The sequence below is a fragment of the Xiphophorus hellerii genome, chromosome 20 (genome assembly GCF_003331165.1).
Source record: "Xiphophorus hellerii strain 12219 chromosome 20, Xiphophorus_hellerii-4.1, whole genome shotgun sequence".
In the NCBI taxonomy this organism is placed as follows: Eukaryota; Metazoa; Chordata; class Actinopteri; order Cyprinodontiformes; family Poeciliidae; genus Xiphophorus; species Xiphophorus hellerii.
In genome coordinates this window covers 18,205,981-18,232,192 of record NC_045691.1, presented here as the reverse complement: position 1 = coordinate 18,232,192, position 26,212 = coordinate 18,205,981, and the positions used below count along the sequence as shown (strand labels likewise).

General features: G+C 35.7%; 1 protein-coding gene across 3 annotated transcripts in view; it reads right to left on the bottom strand.

The window, feature by feature from the left end:
• Positions 1-26,212, bottom strand: part of rad18 (RAD18 E3 ubiquitin protein ligase) — a 41,011-nt gene that overhangs the window by 6,823 nt on the left and 7,976 nt on the right. The window contains exons 2-12 of one of the 3 annotated variants that reach the window (XM_032549797.1): positions 25,754-25,832; positions 23,790-23,851; positions 22,958-23,028; positions 18,107-18,513; positions 16,563-16,662; positions 15,163-15,350; positions 13,223-13,293; positions 12,854-12,914; positions 7,607-7,738; positions 6,798-6,924; positions 3,161-3,205 (exon numbers count right to left, since the gene is read on the bottom strand). In XM_032549797.1, coding sequence (XP_032405688.1) covers positions 3,161-3,205; positions 6,798-6,924; positions 7,607-7,738; positions 12,854-12,914; positions 13,223-13,293; positions 15,163-15,350; positions 16,563-16,662; positions 18,107-18,513; positions 22,958-23,028; positions 23,790-23,851; positions 25,754-25,832 — 1,343 coding nt within the window. The remainder of the gene's footprint in view (positions 1-3,160; positions 3,206-6,797; positions 6,925-7,606; positions 7,739-12,853; positions 12,915-13,222; positions 13,294-15,162; positions 15,351-16,562; positions 16,663-18,106; positions 18,514-22,957; positions 23,029-23,789; positions 23,852-25,753; positions 25,833-26,212) is intronic. The other 2 variants (XM_032549798.1, XM_032549799.1) reach the window with 2 other exon arrangements.

Below are 26,212 nucleotides of genomic sequence, written 5' to 3'. Positions count from 1 at the left end.
TATAGAAGGAGTGTCTGCATAGTGTTGCAAGTGATCAAGAAATGCTATGATGGACTCTTTGCAGCGGTATTACAGTAGACCTTAGCTAATTTTTGGATCAGGCATAACATGATAACGCCTCGATCATTGCACTTCTTAATGAGTTTCAAATATTAAGTAGCAAGTGAACATTATGTCCTTAATGTTTATCTGTAAGAAGTGAAAATGGGAAAACATAATGGTATGAGTGAATCTAACGAGGGGCAATTTGTGATTGGTTACTAAAGGTCAGAGCATCTCCAAAGTGACAGCACTTGTGGGGTGTTCAAGGTCAGTAGTGGGTAAAATCTTTCAAAAGTAGTCCAAGGAAAGACTTGTGGTAAACTAGTGACAGGCTGATCAATACACATGAAGCAGTGAAGACTGATCTACTCCAATTTACCAGATGAGCTGCTATTGCTCAAATTTCTGAATCAAATCAATCAATCAAGTTTATTTGTATAGCACATCTCAGCAATTCAAAGTGCCTAACATCATGAAATTAAAGTTGGTTTTCAAATAAAGGTGTCAGAATACAAACAGCATCACATCTGGTTCTCTTCAAACTGGACGGTTTGACTCCACCAGCCCAAAAAGCAATGTTTACGCCCCAATGGGTTATTACTTAACAAATTTTAGAAATGTTAAAATAAAATTTCCATAACGGAATAATAATTTTGCCAGTGAATGTAAGGTTTTTCCAAAGTCTAACTAATCAAGCCAAAAAACTGTTTATGATTACATAGAGAAGGGAAGTTTACAACATTGGGAATCTTAAAACAAAGAAAATCTTCATATTTTTTTGCTAAAATAAAATAAATTTGGGATTTTATTAGAATAAAAAAAAATTTTCAGTGGCATAACTTACACACTGTGAGGAAATCTTAAGAGTTATTTGCTTAACTTGCTTTTATACACTTTAAACTGTTCAATCAAATTTTATTCTCAGAAGACACATGTGGACTTGGCATACAATGCCTTTAAATAAAATAGTTTTTCTGATTTTCCTTACCAAGTCCATACAATGAGTGCCCCCAGCGGGCTCCGAAACCCAGTGGCTGTGTCAAGTTATAGATCTATTACTAGTTCAACCTTGACTTTCACCAATCTTCTCCTAAAATAAATCTTCAGATAACATGGCTTAGAAAACCAAAAGGGACCCATAAAAGCAGTGTTTCATTTGTTGAATCCCTTTCAGCTGCACATGACGGGTGCTCTGTGCAGCTGATTCTATTATAGATGTATACAGAACCCTCCAGCCTTATGTAATGTATTTAAACCCTTTTCTTTCAGTTCTATGGATGGGAAAAACAATTCCGGTGAAGGAATTTTCATCAGAACACCAGGTGTTAGTGGTAAAAGTTTGGTTAGGCATCCAAGTGGGGAGCGTTACTGCTGGGTTAAAGGCAGAGGACGGAGCTAAAGCTGTATTTGATAAAAAGAAAATTCCTTCTCCGGATGGCTTCAAAAGCACTCTTTAAATCATGAGTCTATAAAACTGATGAGTCATTTTAAGACCCACAGTACCGGTCAATTATGAATGCATACTGGTCATGTATTTAATGGGAACTCGTTGAAACAAACGTAAAATCCACAAAACAGTTTTGCTATCTCAACATTGTTCGAAAAATGCAGAAAATAAAAGTCAGATTTCAAAACGTCTTTGTCCTGTTTGTGTTTTACCCACTTCATTTTAGATAAGTTTCAAATAGCAGCACAACAAACCCTGAAGAAGACGTGACAGAACCGAGTGTGTGCACCGAAAACAACACCGCCCCACTAATACGAGGATATGATTCAGTGTCCTTGATCGTGGTTCGCAAGCGAATGAGCTCCAGGTAGGTGCAGTTATTTATTTGTGTCCTTTGGGGGTGAGCAGATGTGTGACGGTCTTATTGCTTGTCAAAATCGTTTGATTGAAATGACAGCAGGCTAGCAGGAATATAAATGATAAAAAATACATATCAATGTATGGAAAGGAATAAACAGAGCTGTCTGTCAGAAGAAAGCTTGGTGATTATTTGACCATGAAGATGCATGACTTTTTAACATGTATCATCAACATAACTAATTATTTAACGTGGATAAAGGAATAAAATAATGTTTTAAAAAAATGGCAGTCACAAGAAGATGAATATGAAGACCGAAAACCTGTCCACTATTTTTCCACAATCTGTTTACAGGCGTGACTTGTCAGGTTGCAGTGTTTAGCAGGGGAAGCTTGAGGACTCTGTATGGGAAGCTGGGGATCTACAAAGCTTTCAACTCTGCAAGGCTCCGAGTGGGCCACAAATCAGTTGGGCTGCAAAGGGACAACATGCATTCAATGACTGAAGCTACTGAAAAAGCCACAAGGTATCTTTAGATAATGAAAGCAGACTTGACTCGTGGTTTCTTGCTGCTGGGCAGGGTTTTCAATCTCCCTTTGTCAGGTCACCTTGGACAGAACAGCCTGACACAAAAAAGCCAAAATAAAATAATAATAAAAAAGAAAACATGACCCAGGAAGCTTACTGATGGCATCAGGGTGTTTCACACATGCCTCTAGTTTAATAAGAAGATTTTTCTGTAGAAAAAAACACTAACAGAAATGATAAATGTCATATATATATTTCCCTGTTCACTTAAGTGGCATTAAATCAAGTGTGTTGGGATCGCTGCATATAAGAAAAACATGTTATGTGGATTTTATTATGATCAGTAAAATGCAGAGGTTCTAAAGTTGATTTCTGCTCCATCATGTCATATTCATTATTTTCTTCAGAGTTTTGGCTTCCATCATGCTAACAACTGATATTGAGTTTCACTTAATTAAAAAAAAACTGTTTCAAAGATAAACAGCATTAATTTCCTACTGTTGAACTCGGTGATTTAGTTACCAAATTATACTAGAATATATTGCCATTAAGCTAACTTATTGGCATCCTTTCAAAAGATCTTTTTTTTTACTGCAGAAACTCTATTGCACACTGAAAATTGGTAAAAGGTGGATTTTTGTGTATGGTGAAACAATGCTGTGCTGCTTTTGAACACATTTTGCATTTTACTCTGTTTGAAGACACACCAAAAAGTAATTTTTAGTTTTCAGGCAGAAGACAAAATAGAAAGTTAAAGAAAGTTGAATAACTAAAAAGCCACTTACTTAATGTTTATGGAAGATTCTGGACCAAAAATGTCTGAAATAGAACTGAAAAGGGAGAAAGAGGAAAGAGAGACAGAACAATATGATTTAATTTACCAGCTTTAATTTGCTGCCTTGGAACAGAATCCGACTTCCACCTAAATAGCTCTAATCTATGAATCATAGCAAATCTTTTACACCCAGGTGGGTTTTTGTCCCCCCACTGAGGGTCTGACATGTCCAACTGACCTATTCATCACAGGCAACGCCATATCACCCATAGTCTGTGTTGACAGCTAAGCTGATGGGGCTAGGGACTAGACTGTCTTAATTAGAGGTGGAACCATATATCACAAATTTATCATTATTACTATTTTTTTATTACTACAACACTCTACAACATATTAATCTCAAAGAAGTTCCAGGACTGTATTAGTGTAGCCTTCACTTAGGCTCTCTATACTTCACCTTTAATATAATTAGTGAAACTTACTGCTTAATGTAGAATGAAATTTTTTACAGGAAAACAGATGTGAAAGTGGTCAAATCATAAAGAAACTTCAACAGAGTAGTTTCAACACCACAACAGCAGATGTCAGGAAGAAGCAACTTTTTCAATGAGATCTTTTTGAGATGAAAATATATTGTTTTGTCCGTTTCCAATAGCTGAACAAACTAATCATCATCACCTACTGTAAGTTTGCTATGAACTGAAGGCAGATAGAATTAACCCCTTATGAATACTTATTTATCTCAAATCATATATTTATTGTTACATTCACCAATATTTTTGCATATTTTCCCCATTATTAATCAGCTCTAGAGTTGTCTAGTTTTTAGCAGAAAAAGTGTTGGTCATTTCACTAACAACATTATTTTTAATAATGACATTATAATATTTATAGCTGATGATTATATTTTGAACAAAATTCATTAATAATTTAACCCATTATGGAGAAAGACTAATTTTGAAGTCACTCTCTCATCTACTCGATGAGAGATTCTGGCTTTTACTTTGAAGAATATTTATAAGATTTATCTGAAAGGCCAACATAATCCCTTATTCATGACTGGTTTAGTTCCTTTGGTAATATGGAACCTACTATTAATCTATTATTATCTAACCTATAAAAGGCTTAACCTATTTTTTTTAATTGTTTTTTTGAAAAGTAGCAAGAACTTTTTTTTGAAAGCCCAAATAAATCTTGTGTTGGTCTGCGGTCAATAGGATTGTAAAACCAACTAAAATGTCTGGCTCAAACAATCATATGACAAACTATTATTTTGAAGAGTTATTTTCCAACTCTGCTTTTTAAGCATACATTAATCCTTTTTTCATCAAAATTGGTTTAAGTCCTTAGGAAATTTTAATTCTTCTAACGTAACATGTCCTTTTGGATTTAACCGCTGCAGTTTATTTATTTGTTTTTATAGCTATACATGGCTTTACCCCTTCCTCCCTGTCCAAGGTTTTACAATTATATTAATGGCAAATGGCCTGTACTTGTTTGGTGCTTAACCCTCCTGTTATGTTCGTTTCTAGGGTACAGCAAAAATGTTCGTGGGTCAATCTGACCCAGGGAGTGTTTAATCATGCAATAGTGTCAGAAACCAAAAAATTCCTCCAAAACATTTTTGTATCTGATTATTAACTCCAATACTAACCATTTCAATCAATATTTGTGCAATGATGTTTTATTATTTCTCAGAAATTAAGGATCAATGACGACAACCTGCTCATTTACTCATTTGGACATAAAAAATGGAATTTAGATTTTTAATGTCCACTGAAAAAAACCTAGACACAAAAAAACAATAACTTCCTTGAAGTTGACCTTTGGTAAATTATTTTATATTATACTTTTTTTTTTTTACCAAAGGGTGATCTTTATAATTGAACTTGAGACACACATACTGTTCTGGGTCAAATTGACCCGCTGATTAAAATCAAGATAAATGAGCCATGCAGAGAGTATTTATGTTTTCATCCACTTCTGCTGAGTGTCACTCAGAGTGGGTGGAGTTTGTCCACAGGAACAGAAAAGATTCCCGTCAAAGGTTGTGTGAACACCTGCTTTCTCGCAGTTTCCTAGTGAAGTAAAGAGAATAGTGAGAAAGTGGGCTTGTGTGTGTGTGGTTGCGTGTGTGTGGTGAAATATGGTTCATAACTGCAAGGAAACATATAGAATTGGACATTTTAAAATCTTTTTTTGCACTTTAACCTGACTGCCGGGTCAAATTGACCCGAACAGTATCGATGTAAAAAGTAGACCTAGGGTTTGGTACAAATGTGTAACATGAATAAATTTTCAACTTATGTCTAGAGTGCACCTATTAAGACAAATAGAAAACGTTTCATGCAAAAAAAATGCTTCTATTTTTTTTTTTTAATTTGTAAATTTTAAAACGGGTCAATTTGACCCGGAACATAACAGGAGGGTTAATCAAGTCCAGAGGATCCCAAGTAACTTCACACTCCATTCATTCACCCATTTACACGCTGATTACATATCCTATATCATGGTGCAGCAACTTGCTCACTCCGGTCAGCTGACCAGCTGCTCCTGAGCGCAACTAAAACAAAACTTAGGCTTGGGGGAGAGGGGTGTGCTTTTCCTGTGACCGGTCCTAAAAAGAGGAATGACTTACTGCTGCACATCAGGTAGGATTAATCACTGTTTTTAAATCACTTCTTAAAACTCATTGCTTTGCCTTGGCTTTTGACAACCAATGAGATCTTGAGTTTAGGTTGTTTTATTTTATTACAATATTTATTGCATAGCTTGCTATATCCTTTTTGAAAAAAATATTTCTCTATTTTAGTATTCTGCTTCTGTGTCTTTGTAATGACATTTTTGTAATGCATTTTGTACAGAACACTTCTTCTTATGGTAGTAGAAAGTGTTTTATAAATAAAGCTTAATGGACTTTAGGGACATTTAAGGTAAACTTTAAAAAGCAGATTTGTTTAATTGCTGCAGCACTTAGTTGAAACAAGAGGCAATAAGTATTAGTGGAATAGCTTGGTACATGCTGACCTGGTCTGTAATTTGGGGCTTTAATTATCTTTGATTATTGTGATTACCTTCTGAGCAATTACTGAGCTAAGATGAAATAATTGCATTGCTCCACTGTAGCACTTTGCATTGCTGATTGGAAAACAAAAGATAGAGCTAACTGGTTCAGACGTCTACAACTTGTCTGTACATCTTGCCTTTGCCTTAAATTAACTGTAAAGTGGCTGATATCAACATAAATAAACAGGATTTGCTGTTTTTCCAAACCATAATCTTACAGTTCAACACTTTTAAGTGGAAATAGTTGCACACAGACTTTACATGATTTATTTTACTTTTAATAATGTGTCTGTAAAGTACCACAGTGTATACATAAATAATTCTACTTAAATCCTACAGTTCTTATAAGAACAATAACAATAATTAATTTGATTTATAGAATTTATAGTATTTCTGTTTTTAAATAAAAGTAATCTGATTATGGAATAGATCATAAAATGTGTCTGTTTTTATAACAAAATACCCTGAAACAATGCAAATTTTGTTTAGACTCGTCAAACCATGAGAACTATAATTAAGCAATGGAAACAGTTAAGTCAAGTTAGGTTATCAAACTGTATAATAATTAAGTGATTTCTCACCTGCTGATGGACACGTCACTAAAGCTGGGGCTGGATGGCAACTCCATTCCTCTTGCAAACGAATCCTCATCATTTTCTTCATCTTCAACCTTTATCACTACAGAATGGTTTGTTTCTCCAACATGGACTGCACATAATACAAGATATACATTTTCATTACATATTTTCAGGTATGTAAATATGTACCTAAAAATATGTTTTTTGGCAACAAAAAGGTCAGTTTTAATGTTGACTTATTTATCCAGGGTTTCAACCAAGTGAAGTTGTTCACAGAACTTATGGAGATGTCTGATCTGGCATGTGAGTCAACTGTGTTTGTGCTTCAACGTTATTCTTTCTTTATATCCATTAGCAACAAGTTTTAGCAAGTCTGTGTTTAGTAAGATCAACTTTACTATACAAGCATTCTCCTGAAGCAGCTGGTACAGGATAGGGTCAAAGTATCGGACAGGTGGACAGATCTCTATAGTGGATTTCTAAGAAAGACTGAATAAATACCCTAAATGTGTTTATTAGGCCATTCTGAACTAGAACATATGTACCAAATTTCTGCTGCCAGCACATTTCCAGAACATGAATTATAATAACAAGAATCTGGAGTTTTAGGACCTTTTAAGACCCAGTAAAATCCTGATGATATTGTGTTGTGAACAGTGTTTTATTATTTAAGAGAGTGCACTTGTGTTTTCCATTGCTTTCTAAGCGAAAAAATTATCTAAGGGGCATTTTGAAAATTAGTAAGTTTCAACTGGAACAAGCCAACTGTTGCTGATAGTTGATAGGATCAATAATTATCACTGTTGTAATACCAGAAGAATGTGAAGCTTGGGTCTCTTCTTTCTCCACCTTCACATCCTGCTTCATATGGGCTTGTCTGGTGCTCTGCAGTCGGCCTCGGACCTGTGCAATTAGCCGAAAGAAGTCACCACTGTGCTGCTTTCCTGTGGACAAAGGATATATTAAAGAGCCATAGAAATACCTGTGTGCATTATGTTACAGTAACATGCCTTGTCTTTCAGTGCTATAAACTTAATGTATTTCGATAATTGAAGTGGTAGCCACGTGGCTGAGCTGCACTGCTTGGTAAAGAGCGGACTAAAGCCACACACCAAGATGCATTAGAGAAAATAATACATCGTAGCAGACAACTGGAAAACTTAAACTAATGCAGAGTAATATATATGTGAACTCATATTTTAATGCGAGACAACCATCTGCAATACATCAGTTCAATTGGATTAATTTTGATTTTCTCTTTATTTAAATATTCAAAAGATTGGAAAGATAAAAAGATTGATTTTTCTTCTATTTCAGACAGAAAATACTGATGCAAATCACAATAGAGCATTGTGGAAGATTTCTTCCACTTTTGCATTTTTGTCCAACTTAAATATTTCAGATTAGACTAACTTTAACACAAGACAAACGTAAACTGAGTAAATACAAAAGTTTAAAAGCTGATTTGAACAAAAGTTTTTAAGATGATTTCAACTATTAAGGAAAAACGCCATTAAAACCAACCTATGCCTGTGTGAAACAGTAACTACCTCTTAAGACTAATTTTATTTTAGTGAAATAATATGTAAGCGTCATGCCAGATGCAATGGTGCACACACATTTTATAAAGTTCGAATTTTCTCTCATCCGCCCACCAAATATTTTTAAAAGGGTCTCTCCCTTGAATGCCATCTTGCCATCCAATCCCTAGTTTTAAGTCACTGACCTTAGACAAATGAGGCCTACAGTGCTTAGACGATTGTCTGGTTTACTTTGTGATCATTGGATGGGTCATTAAGCTTCTCTAGGAGTAAGTTTGATAGGTTTACCACTGTTTTATGTACAATGGCTCTCAAGATATTTCATTCAAGTTCAAAAGCTTCAGTAGTGGGTCAATAACCCTTTCCAGACAAACTGATATAAATGACTTTTTTAAATTCATTTCATGGCATGATGTGTGGCTTTTTGTGATCTTTTAACCTACTTTATAGGTTCTTTTCAAGTGACATCATCACTGGGTGTGGCTTGTGAAATCCATCTCAGGTTTGCAAAAATAGATAAATTATGAGTTTTTAAAAAAATTGTGATTTAAGACCAAAATTATTACTTTTCCACAGAAGGACAGGGTGGTTTCAATGGCTTTTGTCCAAATAAATTGAATTCTCATTTAAAAGCCACTTTCTGTTTTTCACTGATTATCTTTGTCGAATATAAAAATTGTTTCATGATTTGAAACATTTAAGTGTGACAAAAACAGAATAAATATGTAATGTGGAAAATACTTTTTCAAAGTGCTGTATATAGTGTCGGGATACGTTCTTTTTCATGGTGTAGGGAAAACGACTTCTCCAAATGGAGAATGAAGGCAATTGATGCTATATAGGCATCTGTCAAAGATGCTTCTGTGATGCTTTCCAAATAAGTTATTCCAGTCATGTTTCACCAGGAAAAGACCCGGGGGCAAAACAACGACACACTATGAGATTAGGCCTCACTGGCTGGGGAGTGTCATGATTTCCTCTGCTGGAGTAGCCTGAGTCCGTCTGCAGGAGCCAAACCAGGATCCATATAATGCTTGTTCAAGTTAAATTATATCAGATTTGACCACTGGCATAAAACTTTTTTCTTTTAATTAAATTTATTTTTTTTACTCTGTTAGACCTTATGATTTACTGCTGTTTAAATGGACTAATGTTTAAATAAATTAAAATAACAGATTTGTATTTTTTTTATTTTAGAAGTTATAAACTGACAAGAGATACAGCAGCATTTCTATGAACAGACTAAATGTCTCTGGTCACACACACACACACACATATATATATATATACATGGGCAAATCCAATTAAACAAAAAAATAAAATAAAAAAAATCAATAAATCATCTGTGATATCGTTAAGAGGTATTTGAAATTATATAATGTGAATTTTGGGCAATATTGCCCAGGTTTTGTATTTAGTTTTTGTTGTGAGATAATTTTCTTCGAAACCAATGCCAAAAATAAGCAGGTCACACTAAAAAAAAATGTCTACAATGTCCTGAAGGATTTTGTGTTTGCATGAGTATAGTCTGCTTCCACATTCTTATTTGCTCACTCACTCTTCCCCACGCCAGTAGAGTGACTCATCCACATCCTCCTCTGATAAATCAAGAGGTTATCACACCAGAGCAGCTATAAATAGAACCCACCTCCTGTGAGTCACATCCTTTTCTCAAACACTTTTAAAGTTAGCTCTATAAAGTTATTTTCAACAAGCTCTTTATCCAACTATGTCAGCATGACCTGAATTGTGATTAGGATTATGTCCTCTGATACTAAAAAAATATCTGTCATTAGATGTGGGTTAAGCCAGTTATCTAGACATATATGGTCACAAAAAAGTAAGAAACACACTTTCTATTTCATCACCTCTAAATGTCAAATAATACCTATTCATCTGCACCGAGTTTGGTACTGCACTGATAAAGGGCATCGCTCCAGACGGAGGCTTTCTACACTGATTAAAAGTTTGGATACGGTTGTGTTACAATGGTCCTGTCTCAGACGTGAAATGATTTTATATTATGAACAAGCACGTATTCAAAGGAACAGCGTACATCTCTGCTGTATTAATATGCTGCACTTTATTCCACATAAAACAGCACCCTGCTGATTCTGTGAATCTTTTGTGCTACAATGGATGAGGCAGGGGTTTGTTTTCCAGATGAACAAGCTGACTGGAAGAGCACCGAATACAAGCGCTGACACTTATAAAACCTTAGACTTCAGGAAACTGTCAAAGAACAATTCGATGTTGAAATACAGCAGATTTCCTATACCACTTTAGCCCAGTCCTGTGTCCTGGTAACAAACTAACAGCTTGCAGCCAAAGTAATATCACCTAATAACCTTTTTCAGAAGTAACTTCTACAAATAAGATGAACATGACATTTTATGATCAATTTTTGATGATCAATTCTCAATGTAGAAAGTTTGAATATCAGACTCATAACAACAAAAAACACAAAAAGGAGAGCGTAATTGAAGTGACCAAAATTGAATCTCAGTTAATTTTGACACTTGAGCCATTAGACGGTTAATATCCAAGTTTTAAAAAGTCTGTTTAGTCCTGTGATTCTCAGAGTAGGGTGTCATAACAAGAGGAGTAAACAAGCCTTCTGGATATTTACTTAGTTTTTTTTCCTCCGATTTTTTCTTCAAATGTGTCAACCCGGATTTGTTTTAGAAATATAGTACATTCACCAAATTAGTGTTTCCAGGGTGACAGGCACAACCTGGAAAAGCTCAAGTACTTAGTAGAGCCTTTGTCCAGCCACAGCGCAGGAGGAGTATATTTTCTTGACAGTTTTGGAGCAAATATTGCCATCTATCATGAAAGGGCTCAGGTACATGATCTTTCTGTGCAATGATCACAGTGTATCGCTATGTGATGCGGTATAAATATCATGAATACACAGAGAAAGGATAGAAGAAAACGAAAGAGCTACAAGGATGAATACTTGCTGTTAAACATAGTCAGTCATAAAAATAAACAATCAGATAAATCTGTCAAAAGAATCAAACTTCTTCACAAATGTTTTTCTTTTAACACGTACATGCACAGTGCAGTGAAATCATGGGTTTCATTCGGTTTTTTTGCACAAATAAATTACATTAATTGCAATGTTTTAAAAATACAACACATTTTTACCTCTAGTTTTTAATACGTAGAGGCTCGTTTGCTTCTTCATCTCAAAGAGAAGAATTTTAAAACAGCATCTTATTTTCTAAAATAAAACTTATTTTTTCAAGATTACCGATAGTGTTTCAAGCATATGCTAAGTTCTTCATTATTCTCACAAATTTTTCAGATAGTCTCATTTTATGCAGAAATAGAGGCACTTCAAATGAATACCGTATTGCTCAGTACTGATTTACTACCCCTTTTTTTCTGTAAAAGGAAAAAAAAAATCTGTTTTTGTTGTTGTTTGTTGGAGGGCCTGGAAAAAAACTGTCCTATGGCCCAACCAATAAAGTTTGAGAACTAACGTTTAAGACTTGGTGCAAGTAGAATATTTATCATAAGGACAGTTGGGACAATATATGGAATTATTTATCTGCATTTCTAATGAAAGTGTATTTACTAGCTTTACCAGTTTATTCAAATTGCTTCACAAAATATCTGTACTGTCTGTTGCTGGCTGAGGTGTAATCTAGTTCTCGAGATAAGTCAAGAGTCTCGTCTATGCCAATGTGTTATAGGCTTTTCCAAACCAAGTTAAATGAGTTGGTAACGCTACTTGTCGTTCCTTGCAGACAGAAAGTTGATGTCGTCAAGCAACACTGCATAAATATAATAAAAGTAGGGCCTAAATTAAGAAAAACACAAGTACAGGTGTCCCTGTACTTTTCTTAATGTTACTGATAACAAACTTGTTAAAAGAAAACCAGAATCCACTTAAATCTGTAATGACAGGTCAAATCTTTCAATAAATTTGAAGACTGTAAATTTGGCACAAAACCACTGATTGATGAAAATCTGGTTCACATTGTTTCCACACTTTTTGAATGAGACTGACTGAGAATGTAAAACCTGCATTGACACTTTAACAAAGAAAACAGCAGCTCCACAACCCTCAAGATGTTCTCACAGCCACCTGTGTATTCGTCACCATTTCTTGAGTCACTTTGTCTTTATAGAATTACCTAAAGGCTGCAGTGTTTCTCATGGTGTTTGAAGACAAAACTGGCTGATTTACGTCGCTGCTGGCAGCTCACTCTCACAGATGGGCTTTAGGGAACCGAAATTAATAAACACTAAATATCTCAGAAAGACATGCTTATCAGGAACAGTGGCACACAACAGCCTGCAGGTTACTATTATACCATCCACATTCATAGCTCACAGCCTCCTGTGAGATTGAAGTGGAGGGTAAACTCCACAGCTGGTAATAGGAAAGGACGCAATAGGCTTATATAAGTAGGTGTAGCAGTATTTAAAATCTTCAGTTTAAAAGAAACTACTTGGATGTAAAACTAGAAAAAGACATCACAACAGAGAGAAAGAAACAGCACTTACTATAATTTGAATGCATCTCCTCAATCTCTTCCTCAGACTGATTCTTTGTGAAAACCATGACCTGCAAATCAATAAGATGAAAGGAACGTTTATGAAAACAAAATGGCAGGCAAAGTCTTTGTTAAACTGTCTGTAACAGTAAACTTTTAATTATAACTTCTATGGTATAAAAAGTTTTCTTTTCTGAAATTGGAACAAATAAATGTTTCACAAATTCTGAATTTGTAACTAAAATGCCATGTTTTTCTTCAGTCATAAAAATACTCAATTATCTTTACAGCTAGGATTAGCAACTCTTATGAAAAAAAGTATGAGAACCATCAAAATGAATAATATATCTTCAGCTGTCTTTGGTCAATAAATACTTACAGGTTTAGTCTTCTCGTGCATCTGACTTCTCATCTTCTCATTGGCCTCCACCTCTCTAGCAAGCTCTTCAACTGTTGACAGCATAGAAAGAAATCTTTGAATCACCAGTATTATAAAATGCAAGGGTGATCAATGATGTTACAGTGCAAACAAAAGAAACAATGGGAGCAGTGCCTTGCAAAATAATTCGTATTCCATTTTTTTACAACAACAAACTTCACAATATTTTAAAGGAATTTTATTAAATAGACTCGCAGAGATAAAAAAAAAATCTGAAGTAGCAAGAGAAGGTTTTTCTGTTATTAAGCATCTGAAAGGTGTGGCATGCATACCACTTTTATACCTAACCCATGGAGAAGGTTGAGTTTCTAGATTTGAGTTCAAAACCAAGAATGCACTGTCTCTCAACCAATCAATGCTCTGAGAAAATAAAAATGCAAACAAGAAGGCAGGGCATGACCGGCGTCTCATCTTTTTCTCCTCCTCAACAGGCAACATCCTTATGTCCAACTGTGAGCAGAAAACGTTTTAGAGACATCGTAGAAGAATTGAAACTGAGCTTAGAGACAAATTACTCTAGGATGCTCCTGTTAGAAGATGGCTATAAATTAATGTCAACTGCATCCCTGAATTAAAAATTACTACCTCTGAAATGATCTCATCCTCTGAGAAGAATGTCTGATCACAATGCATACCATAGTACCCTCAAACTGCTACACACCGCGTCTGGACAGCAGAAAATGACATTTACAATATCAACCTACTGTAGTGAATCCTTTTTATCTTTGTAAGTTAATTAATGCAAAAAGAATTCATAACAACTGGAATTCTTGCAAATGGTAGGAGCTTTCATGGTCTAATAATTTAATTGATATTCATAACCACATTAATATATTCAATCACTGTTTTTCTTTTTTTAATTACACTCATCCTGCCTTACTGTGGTTAGTCCTCTGATTCTATTTGCACATTTTTTGCGAGAAACCCCCCCCCCCCCCCACATATACAATGTGAGTTCAGGTTGACCTACTGAGCCGATAACCACCTTCACAGAATGAATTCTTCCTCACTGAGTTCCCTTTCAGCCCCTGTCGGTACAGGTCTTATTTCACTGTGGATAATTACACTCCAGGCTCAGCCACTCAGCTCTCAAGGAAATGCTTGATACATCAAACTTGTGTGTTGTAGTTCATTTTTATTCAGTACTTATTGGAGAGAAACAAAAAACAAAATGGTGCTCATGACTGAAACATAAGACATGCACAAAAGTAAAACAATCAATTTAACAATTAATGACTCCCTGGAGAAAATGTTCTCATCGTTTTTAAACAATATTCTTCAAGTGCATTCCCATGTCTTTGGAAATTGTGCCCTTTTATACAAGTATTCCATAAATTCCTGATAGTGTCAGGTTGATCTGTTCAAACAATTATATACAAATATAGACAAAATACAAAAGCGGAGTCAATAAACTGTTCATTAGGGGATAAAAGTAAAACATCCCGTGAAGATGCAGGCTGAGCCTGGAGTGTAATTATCCACAGTGAAATAAGATCTGTACTGACAGGGGCTGGAAGGAAACTCAGTGAGGAAGAAGTTATTACTCCAAAAGCATAACAGCAGCAGAAAAAAAGGCCAAATTACAGTTTGTAGTTAAGGACAAAGATCTTATTATTTGGAGACATTTCCTGTGGTCTAATGAAACCAACACTGCAGTGTTTGGCCATAATGACCATTGAATATTTGGAGAACAAAGGGGGAAAGTTGCCAGCATGAGTAGACCTTCCCAGTTGTGAAGTACAGGGGTGGCAGCATTATGCTATGTAGCTTTGTTGCAGGAGGGAGTGATGAACGTCACAAAATAGATGGCATCATAACGAAAGAACAGTACTTGTAATTATCTGGTTTCAGATGCATTTACAAAGACGAGGCTGTCTCACCTGATCTAGGCGTCAGGGAGTCGCACTGCGAGTTGTACAAGTAGACAAACTCTTTGTGTCTTTTGATGAGCTGGTCCCGAGAACCTTGCATTGACAGATGGCAGTCCTTCAACCTCCTCTTCAGATCCTGTACTGAAAGGAGATTGTACACTAGCTTTGCCATCGGACGCATGGCCGTGCCTTGAGAGCTGAAGGAGACAAATGAACAGTTTATGCACAGGAATAAAAAGTTATGTGGTTCTTTCTAGGATGGTCAAGTTAATTACTGATATTAGAATAACAATGAAAATGCAAGGTTAATCAAATACACCACATATATTAAACTTATATTGTGGAATGATTATAGATAAATAAGACACCTGCCCCTAATTATGATAAAGCAGTGGCTACACTGCTTCACTTACCAAAGCACATTGATGCTTTACAAATCAACAATCAAAACGGTTTCAAGGGCAGCTTTAAAAAAGATCAATCACTTTAATAAAGTCACATACTGCATATTGATGCAGCCTGCAGCCAAGATGAGGTCTGTGACATTAAATGCGTTTTACAGGCACAGACGGTTTGCAAATATAAGATAATCATTTACCCCAACATCACCCAGTACAAAGACAAACACTAAAGGGACAGAAGAGACTTAAAGCAGAATTCCAGCAAGAAAGAAAATGAGAGCCTAGAAGTTTTGACTCATTTGTTGCCAAACTCAGACACGTGACATTAGTAACCACTGGTTAGTAACCACTCAATAAGAGTGCATTACAATTGAGGCCAATGCAGCTGTTATTTTATTCCATATTTCAACTGCCTTATTAGTGCCTTATTAATGTCACTAATAAGGCAGAAAACACAACATGATTCAGCACATTAAAGCACACAGCAAGTTTTTATCAGGTAACCTTAGCTTTATGTTGTTCGTTGTTTTATTATCTAACTTGCATCAAATTCAAGTAAATACAGAAATAAAGCAGTGTTGTTCAAAAATAGGTCCTAAAATCTATTAATCTTAGACTTACTTTTATTAAAAAGTATATTGTTTCTACAGAATTTGATTCGTCATTTTTTATTAATGTTAAACAAAAAATTCTGCCGTTTCCATCTATATTTTTGCTTAGGAATTTGCATCAAATTCAAAATAAAGGTAAATAAATGTGTAAGGTAACTTTTTTTATAATTATCAATAATTATTTTAGCAACATGAGGAAACTTCTACAGATGCAGCCTGTCAGCGGGCTGCATCTGCATCACAGTGGGCTACTGGAATTGCACCAGTCAGAGCCGGAAAGCACAACAGAGTGTGGTGAGAACAGTAGAGGACATCACCAGTCAAAAAGGAGTTGTCATCCATTTTGCTTCCAGTGAGTTTATAAAATTATTAAAGTATAATGACTTGACTCCTTTACCTTCTTAGGCTTTCCTTCTTTTCCCCGCTGGAAAGACACGTGTCCAGATGTTTGTTGATAAAGTGCTGTGCCACACTAACAGAGCACACAGGACACTCAACTGGAAAACAAAATAATAATAAAAAAAAGGTTAGGCTGAAGGCTTTGTTAGCATCTTAATCGACACTCAACACTAATTAATCATTTTAGATTCTTTACTGCCAAGCTTAATTTGACTGCAGAGCATACATAATGAATATTAACTCGGTCCCAGCCTTTTATGTTGTCACAGCAAACTGCATTGCTGACCGTACTCATTCAAAAGGGTTAATATGTGAAATTACTTATCATAACCACCAGAGAACCATGATTAATGATTCTAATCATTAACTACAAGCCATAAGAACAGCAATACTTACAGAGGAACAGTAAATAAGATGTCTCCTTAATTACAAGACATTATATTTATCACTTAGTAAAAGCATACAACCACTTAAAAATTCATAACTCATAAAAATTCATACATCACATCTAAAGTTAAAAGAATAAAACTACAATTAGCTTGACTGAAATTTCTGAAATACAGCAGAAATAAACATTTATATTTAGAGCTGCACAACACCCACTGAACTGCACTCATGCAGATGAGATGAATGCAATATTTGGTAAGTTTCTATGTCTTGGTCTGTGAATTCAAACTATTTACCAATATCATATTGGTACCTTTTGAATGGTCATTATCTTTTCATGTCATGCCTGCATTTCTAAAATTGCGCAGGACTATTTATGATCATGTTAAATTTGACTCATCACTGCAAAGCTTAAAAAGCAAAGCTAACATCAGATCAATGTGGCAAGAAAACCAGTTTTAGATATGTTGGTGAAATCATCTGAAGTAGAACTGTTCGAACCTGAAAAATTGTTTAAAAGAAATCATCAAATCAGTCAAAGATCAGGATTGGACAATCTTGTCTCCCCCTGATTGACTGATTAGTGATGGACGGGTCAAACCAGGTCAAATCTGTCCCTCTGCATCAAAGAAAATAAGACTGAGAGCTTGCTGCATTTTTAGTTAAAAAAAACATCTACCAACACAGTATATCTTGATGCACTGTTTTTAATTGTGCTTTGATGCATAAATGCAAATAATCTTAAAACTCAAATGTTCTATAATATTTAAAACTATGTTCTATATTAAAAAGACTGCTGCACATTTTCTCTTGTATGCCTTATGTTTAGAAACAAAAGAGAAAATACAATCCACAGGAAACTGGTGTTGACCAGAAAAAGTCTGATCAGTACATCTTTAAAAAATATATATGAATAAAGTATAATCATCTTATTTCCTTGAAGTTTAAAGATCTGTACCCCCTCTCTCGTACTCAGGGCTATGCATGAGATCATTATGTGTTGCTGTATCGCAGCTCTAAATGTGCCTTTCCATTCCTTGTTTTTTCCTCATTTTATGCAGTGGCTAGAGAGGCAGAAAATGATATGAAAGGGAGCAAAAAAGCAGCTAAAAAGGGTAACATGCTCCTAGTAGCACAAAGCTAAAATGGCTGCACCTTTGATTGCAGGCTTTACATCTTTTGATGGCGATGACGAATGTGCCATCTCAAACCCAGGAGTCAGACAAGGCGTGACCTGCTGTTTCAGGGACATCAGGACCTTGATAGACGGTTCCTCCACATCTACCGGTTCTTCCTTCACAACCGCTGACATTTGAGCTTTTCCAGAATGTAGGTCAGAGCCCTTTGCTCTACGGCTTGGTGTTCTCTGCACTTTTCCCCGATGAACATCCTGACGAGTTTCTTTACCGGGAGGTGTTCTGGGCTTCTTTTGGAAAAAGTTACTTAAAATGGAACTGCCGGACCTCTGGCTGTTCTCCCTGGAAGTTTTGCATTTGACAGCGGAAGCTGGAGTCTTTGGCGATATTGGAGGCGATTCAAAGTTAACTTTTAACAACTGCTTCCTGGAAAAAAAATAACAAAAGCAAAGCAAATAAAAATTAAATATAAATATATACAGTAGATATACATATGTATAGTTCATGCAGGGAAACAAACTGAAAATCCCCATTAAGCATATTGAGCACATCTAAAAGAACCTATCCACCAGTGCCTGCTTGTGACATTTGAGAGAGCACTCTAAGGAAATCTGCTGGAGCTCTGTTATTCTATGGCTCGTCTACAGAGCTAAAAAAGGAGACACTTTGGCCACCGTCTTGGAAAAGTGGAAAGCAAACAAACTGCAGCGGGGCCATCGCTTGGCAATAAAACGAACTCAATGAGGTGTGTGATGTTCTGCTTTCCATATCTAAAACTCCTTGGTGCTTACTGTTTCCATTAGAGCAGGTTCATGCTCATGCATGTGTGTTACCAGGTACACACACACACACACACGACCAGTGTGATGGGGGGGAACAGGCTCCTCCCATGACACTCTTCCTGGTAGCATTCATCCTTAACACTTCATACACTCAGACAGGTAGAGTCTATAACACAGTCACAAAAGAAACCCAAATCAAAGTGAGTGATGAGTTGTTAATCTTATAAATTCCTATCATACCTCCTGCAGTACATCTAATGATGAATTCACTGTTATTGATTGTGTTTTTAACCGCAGAAAATTTAAACCACTTAAAAGCAATGCAGCATTGTATTTACTCAGTTTCTCGGCACTTCAGGAGTCTTAATGGTTCTTAGTGCTCAAATACCAAAGGCCGTTCCTTCGTAGTGTCAGAAAATATCAGTTTGTTAGACTACAGTCTCAATGACACTTAAAGGCCAATAACAATGTATTGGTGATGTGTCGTTTTTATAGAGGAACAGCATAAACAACTACAATCCAATTTTAAAAATGTAAAAATAAAAAACAAACAATTTACTGTCTTCAAAATTGATACCGTTTTCAGCTTTATACTTAAGCGTCTCATCTCCTATCAGTAAAAACTCCTATTGGAATAAAAATAATTTAAATCAAAATCTACCAGAAATATAAAATTTTTACTAAACTTCACTAAAGTTTATTTACTGAACTTTTTTATCTAAATTGAATTTCAAACTACAAAAAAAGGTAATCAAATTATTTTTTAATAAACACAATTTCAGTTACATTATTTTGCTACTGTGAAGACAAATTAATACATTTTACAATCTTTTGTAATTTTTAACAAGGTAGTATGTTTTCTTTTTCATTTATTAATATGACTGTGGTAGAGTCCAGATAATCCATGCTTGTGGAGTTCTTGTTGAAAAAAGAATCTTAAATATGTTGTGAACTTATTAAAAATGTAATCTATGTTTAGATCAGCCTCGACTCCTTTCTTTCCTGATAAAATATGACTACATCCATAATTTATTAGTGAGCAGCAGAAAGGAGAGCACTCATTGTTTCTGATATGAAGATGAGAAGTATCTGCAGTGTCTGTAACCTGTTGTTAAATTATACAACTGTCCTAATAGGGGCAGAAATCAAAAGTAAAACGGACGTGAATCAAGTTTTCCCTTGACAGCAATGACTGAACATTTAAGTTTTTCACTCGCAACCAAACTGATTCTTTTGAGAGTGTAGTGCGGAATAATTGTTGTGAATTACAAGTGCATCATGAACATTTCAGAAAAATATAATTTATAACGTGCATTTGAGAAAACTTCATCTTTTAATGAACAAAAACTTGCACAATTCTGATAAAAAATGGCAACTTCTGAGCAATTTGGCAGACTGTCTGCTCTAGTCCTTTGGTAAGTGTGTAGACAGTAGGCTTAAGTACATTTTAAAAGTTCCTCAATTAGTACATATGTTTGGTGGAAATTAAACACATTTACCAGCAATGTTCAAAACCAGTTAAGAAGTAAACTAATGCGAGGAGAGACTGTATGATCAGTGGTAGCTGTAGCTATATATTAATGAACTACTGTGGTAACCACTGACTGTTCGGCTTCTGCTTTAATGGCAGTAAATGATGGTTTTCATCCAAAAACTACTTAAAGCAGTATTTTCACACTGAGAGGCCGATCCCTGAAAATATACAACTCCACTAAACAGGTGTTTGAAATAATTATCTTAAAACATGTTCTACACTGATGCGTTTCAACTGCAGGCAAAAACTAGAACCTATAGAAAGGGCAGTGTGGCCCCAACCCATGTAAGCTTTCAGCACCTGGCATTCCAACATGCTCTAACGTTCAAGCATTAAAAAACAGTCAGACTTTGCTTAGCTTGCAAGGTTAGATAAGATCGGACGTGTGTGCAGTGGTTATTTAATATGATACATTTTAATAATTTGAAACTTCAAGATAACAGTTGGGAATGCCCAAAATTCAACTTTGTATACAGTATCCCTTAGATCATCTTACAAAAGAAATGTGAGGTTCACATGGTGGATATTGAGCTCTAAATAGCTGAGAAACCTGCCAACTTTCCCACTTGGAGTTATTACTTTTCGAGATCTTTCTGTAAATTTTTTTTAATTTAAACTTTTGACTAAAATAATACACATAATAACTCTGTTTTAATAAATCATGCTGTACCAGTGGAGAGATTTGTTTTCTTTTTAATTTATTTATTGTTTTTATGATGTCCAGGGTTTAGCCAATCGCTTGCCCGATGACCACAGCAGGTATCCACAAACCCCACCAAAATCCAGGAAGGAAGAAAGGATGGATGAACATTTTTTAAGTTTTGAATATTTGGGTGCCGTTACGTTATTTTCAGTTTTGTCTTTTGTCTTTTTTCCTCAAACATAAGAATTACAAGAATGAAATAAAGAAAAGTTCTCTTGGTTACAGGGTGTGAAACCACATCATATTCTAATATGGATCTAGAACTATGTCTACATAAAAACAGCACTTTATTACGACTGGGCCACTTACAAGAAATTTCCCCTCACAGATGCCCAGAGCCGGACAACAGGAAATTAAACTCTGGAGCACAGAACGGCAGCGTAACCCACTTATTCATAACAGCGATGAAGATCAGAGGTTCTGCTATTGGCGGTGAAACCCTTCATCGCATCAATGGTGTGACATGATTGATAGAGGAGACAAATATTGCAGCTTATTGACAGATAATAGCACTCAAGCATGCTGTCAGCCTTTCAGCCAAAACAATGAAGACAATATTAAAGACACAGTTTCAAAGACCAGAATGAGAATTTTCCCCCCAAGAGAGAAGAGCTCATTTGTGAGCTTATTGAGTCAAAATAAGACAAGTAATTTGATTTATTTCTAGTAAAATTAATTTGTGATCTTAAACCTAAGGAATAACATCAGGCCTGAGGCCTAAATGAGCAGCTTATTTTTCTTATGTTACTGGAAATAACTTTACTTTTCTGTTCACAGTGTCACACTGCATGTAAGCAGGCCAGCATTTATCAGTTTGTCCATGACAGGCAGTGAATGAAAGCAAGTGGAAAGCTGCACCCATGAGGCAGGTGTCAACTATAACAAGACGATCTGGTCTCAGGCTATTTTTTTTTTTTTTCCTACACTGTCTACACGTCACTTGGGAAAAACTCAACTTTTCTGCAAAGCTTCCTGTAGCCCAGCTCGGACACTGCTACCAGTATTTATACCCTGATGTAATAAAAAAAATCTACAAAACTCTCAAGTGTGTGTGTAAAAGTATATTATACAGAACATGACAACATGACCTCAGCTGAGGGGAATAAATCCCAATGGATTTACAAACAAATTAGAAAGATTACAAGAAAACAATAACAGCTTTTATTTCCTAAAGCGCTGGAACCTTTGGGATACACCGAGACATCCCATCAATAACTGTAATTCCATGAAATCACCATGGTAATCATTTTTCCTCCCAGGTATTGGAAGCATTAAAAACAAATAGAAGATATATTGAGGCAATGCATTCATGTTCACAGTAAAGTCAGCCTGATTTCCTGCTCTGTTACTGGTATTTCTGCTAGTCTCCCTCTAAAGAAGTGACTCTTGACACACACCAACTCCACAAACTTTTTGAATGACAAGAACTGATGACAGGGGAATTTTAAAGCAAAAATATACATATACAATATTTGCAAATTCCTGCCTGTGTACTCAATGTAAATCTAATTGAATAAGCTTAGCTTTGCTGTATTGTTTTCTCCTTCCATGCAGTGGGTGAGTGTCCCCTAAGCTGAGCTAACCCACCGGTTACCCACCCCTTCGAAGGAAGAAGTACAATAAATCTCTCCAGAAATAAAAACCAAGCCATGTCTGGCTGAAACAATATGCATTGTTTTGATCCTTGCTCCCTAACTGTGCAGGCTCTGTCAGAGAAAAAGCTTTAAAAAAAGGAAAGAATAATTTACTCGGACAATGCTGTGTGCAACCCTGCAGTTTTCGTTGCAAAGAAAGCTTCATTTTCTCTAGACGTAACAGTTCACTTCATATTTGACACAAACGGTTCCTAACCTTGCAGCTTGAAAGTTAACGACCAAGTCATCTAACAGGCGGTTGTTTTGCAAGTCCTGTTCTGTCATTTGCTAAAAGAGAGATGAAAAATACAGCATTAAAAACACTTATTGGAGTTACAATTTTGACATTTCACTCAGAGAAAATTAGAACAACTTAAAAGTTGCATTTATTTCTTTAATTTAAATTAAAAAAGTGAAACTCGTTGTATAGATTCATTACACACGCAGTGATATACGTCAAGTCCTTTATTCTTTTCCATCATTTTGATGCTTATTATGATCACTGTGGAAGCTACACGCTGAACCTCAAACAACGAGGATTCAGGGTCTCTCTATCCTACCTTCCACCTCTGAGACCTTGATTCCAAATGAAATGCAAATTTACATTCATCTAGTGGCTCCTGAAGCGCCGTTTCCACGTTGTGAATCTTCTTCACATTTTTTTTTGAACAAGCTTTGCATCACAATCTTCTCAAGGCTGCAGTTATTCCTCATGCTTGAGCATTTTTTCCTACCACTTTTTCCCTCAGTTCAACTTTCCATTAATATGTCTGCATGCAGCACTCTGAACAGTGCACTTCATTAGCATTCACGTTTTGTGGCTTACCCTTCATTCAACGGGTCTCAAAGACTGTTGATTGAACAAACCAGAAATCACCCACAACAAGATTAAGAGGAAGAAATGGTTGAAATACATGACTGTCGAATAAATCTATTATTGAGTTTCACTTCTTGAATCAAATTAATGAATTAAATGAAGTATTCAAATATATTTTTATTTATTGTGATGCACATAAATGACAAAATGTATAATTCATGTCGATACTTACCGAGTTGCAAACTGGACAAAGCAGCTTGTAGGACAAAAATTTTCTGATGCACAAAGAGCAAACTGGAAAATGAAAAAACAAACAGACTTGTACTTATTCTAAAAGCAAATAGATTCAGTTTTTGTTTCAATTAATCTGGGTAAAAGAAAAATTATATATATATATATACAGTATATACTGTATATATGGTGATTTGATGCATTCTTATTCTAAACTAACTTATACATGTACACCAATAGCAAATTCTAACCATTTTGGACTTTCCATCAATAAGTTAAATAATTAAAATAATTTATTGAGATTCACGGTATTTTGATTTGAACACATCCCCCCACCCATTTCTTGTTTTTTCCTTTTTTTTGTTCGTTTTCCTTCTTTTTTTGTAGCACAGCAACACAGAGACTCAAACATTTCAGCATAGTAGCTGAGGAAAGTTAAGGTGAAGTTGTTGCAGAAAGGACTTTCTGATTTGGACAATAAAGATCTGGTCACCTGTCTGTTTTTCCCAGACAGCAACCATCCTGTCCTGTTGTGCTTTTCCAACTCTGGTTTTATCTCTCCTTTGTCAGACAAGATGCTAGAAAATGGGAGCATCTCTATGACAGACAGTGACGTGTCTCCCTTCAGCGTTTGGTGCTTTAAGCCTAATTATAGTGCCGTGAGTCATTCAGATAAAAAGAACCCCCCCCCCCCCATTTCAGCCTCTGTGGAGGTTTGTGCACTTGTTAAATTTGACGTGTAGAAAGAAATTTCTGAAGACACACTAAGCTTAACACTGACAAACTAAAAACAAGCCTGTATTTTCAGAAAAATATTTGACTTTTGAAACAAAATAAACAGCAAATTAAGCTCAATTTACTTAATGAGATGATTCAATGACTCTAAAATTACTTTTATTCAATGTAGAGCTATTCATTAAGCACTTGAAAAAGTGTTTTTAAATACAACTTATGCAGTACCCAAAACACTTAAGCGTACCAGGTACAAATGTGCAAACAGTCTAAAAATAAATGCATTGTGCGCATGTGCAAAATGTCCGGATATAAACAATAACATGCAGGTACTTCATAGCATCATGCCATCACTGTATTTTGTGGCAGGAGGAACTGGTGCACTTCACAAAATAGATGGCATCCTTGGAAAAGACAGTAATGAGTAAATATTCTATCAAAGTTCCATATCGTCAGGCAAGAAGTGAAAGCTTGAGCATAAATGGGTCTTCTGACTGAACACTGACTGTGAGCAAACAACCAAATTAGTGACAAACTGTCTCTATGACAACCACTTTGTAAGTAATCTGCGCCCTCAAGTTTTCCCACTGAACAAAGCCTGTGTGCCCCCAAATCTTCCCATAGAAAACTTGAGGACTCTGACTTTTTTGTTCATACCCAACAGAGACAGCGGGCTGTACACATATTAGTGAGAACTGTCACAAACATCCCCACAAGCATTCGAGTAACAGTATGAGCAGGAACTGCTGGGAGGTGGAGCATAGAGGAATGGTGAATGAGCCCTATCTTTGTTTGCTCCAAAGTTATAGCAGAAGACTGAATGGTATCTGCAAAAGGCGAGCTGTACAGCAGGACTGCCGACAAGTGTGTCACCGGTGATGTTTTATGTAACTTTTTCCCCACTATACAAATACAGTCAAATAAAAGGTTGCTTTATGTTCAAAATTATGAAACTGGACTTAAAGGTTGTTTATATTAGGGCTTTATAAACATTTTGACTATGAATGCCAGTGTTCTGAGGGCAACACTAAAATAACAAAGATAAACCAGAAGTGACTGATTTGACTTATTGTCAGAAAGAGAAATTAAAAGTACAAAGTAAGTCTACTCCCTTCCAATGTACTTCTCTATGCCAGTGCTCCAAAAAAAGCCCAAGAATCCAATTAAAATGCTATTGAGAATGTTTCAAGTTGCACTAATATTGACATTTTTCAGGTTCGGCGTAAGACTTACAATTGTGGGAGCACTTAGTCATCATTGTAATGTTGAGGAAATCAAAGCAAATTGGACAACGTAGCAGGGTATCAACCGTCTGTGGACAAAAACATCAAAGTTGTGAATTAATTACTAAAACATTGTGCAATACAAAGGATTAATGGGGTTAATAAGGTTATGCATTTTTCAGGCACATAGTCGTTGCATAACGCAATCAAGTAACTATGTTACTTTCAGTTGTTATATCCTATATAAATCAAACATAACTTGGAAGAAATTTAATTTCACAATTTGATGTTTTAAAATTGGCTTAAGAAGCTCATACTCTTTCTGACGTGTCATCACAACAACATTTCCCCGTTATGCTGTTTATAACTGTTCTGAAGAGGGTTGGACTGAGAAATACTTTGTTTTTTAACATAAGCAGACGCGCAGTTCCAACAGGTGTTTGCCAATTGCTGCTGTTGCCTATAAACG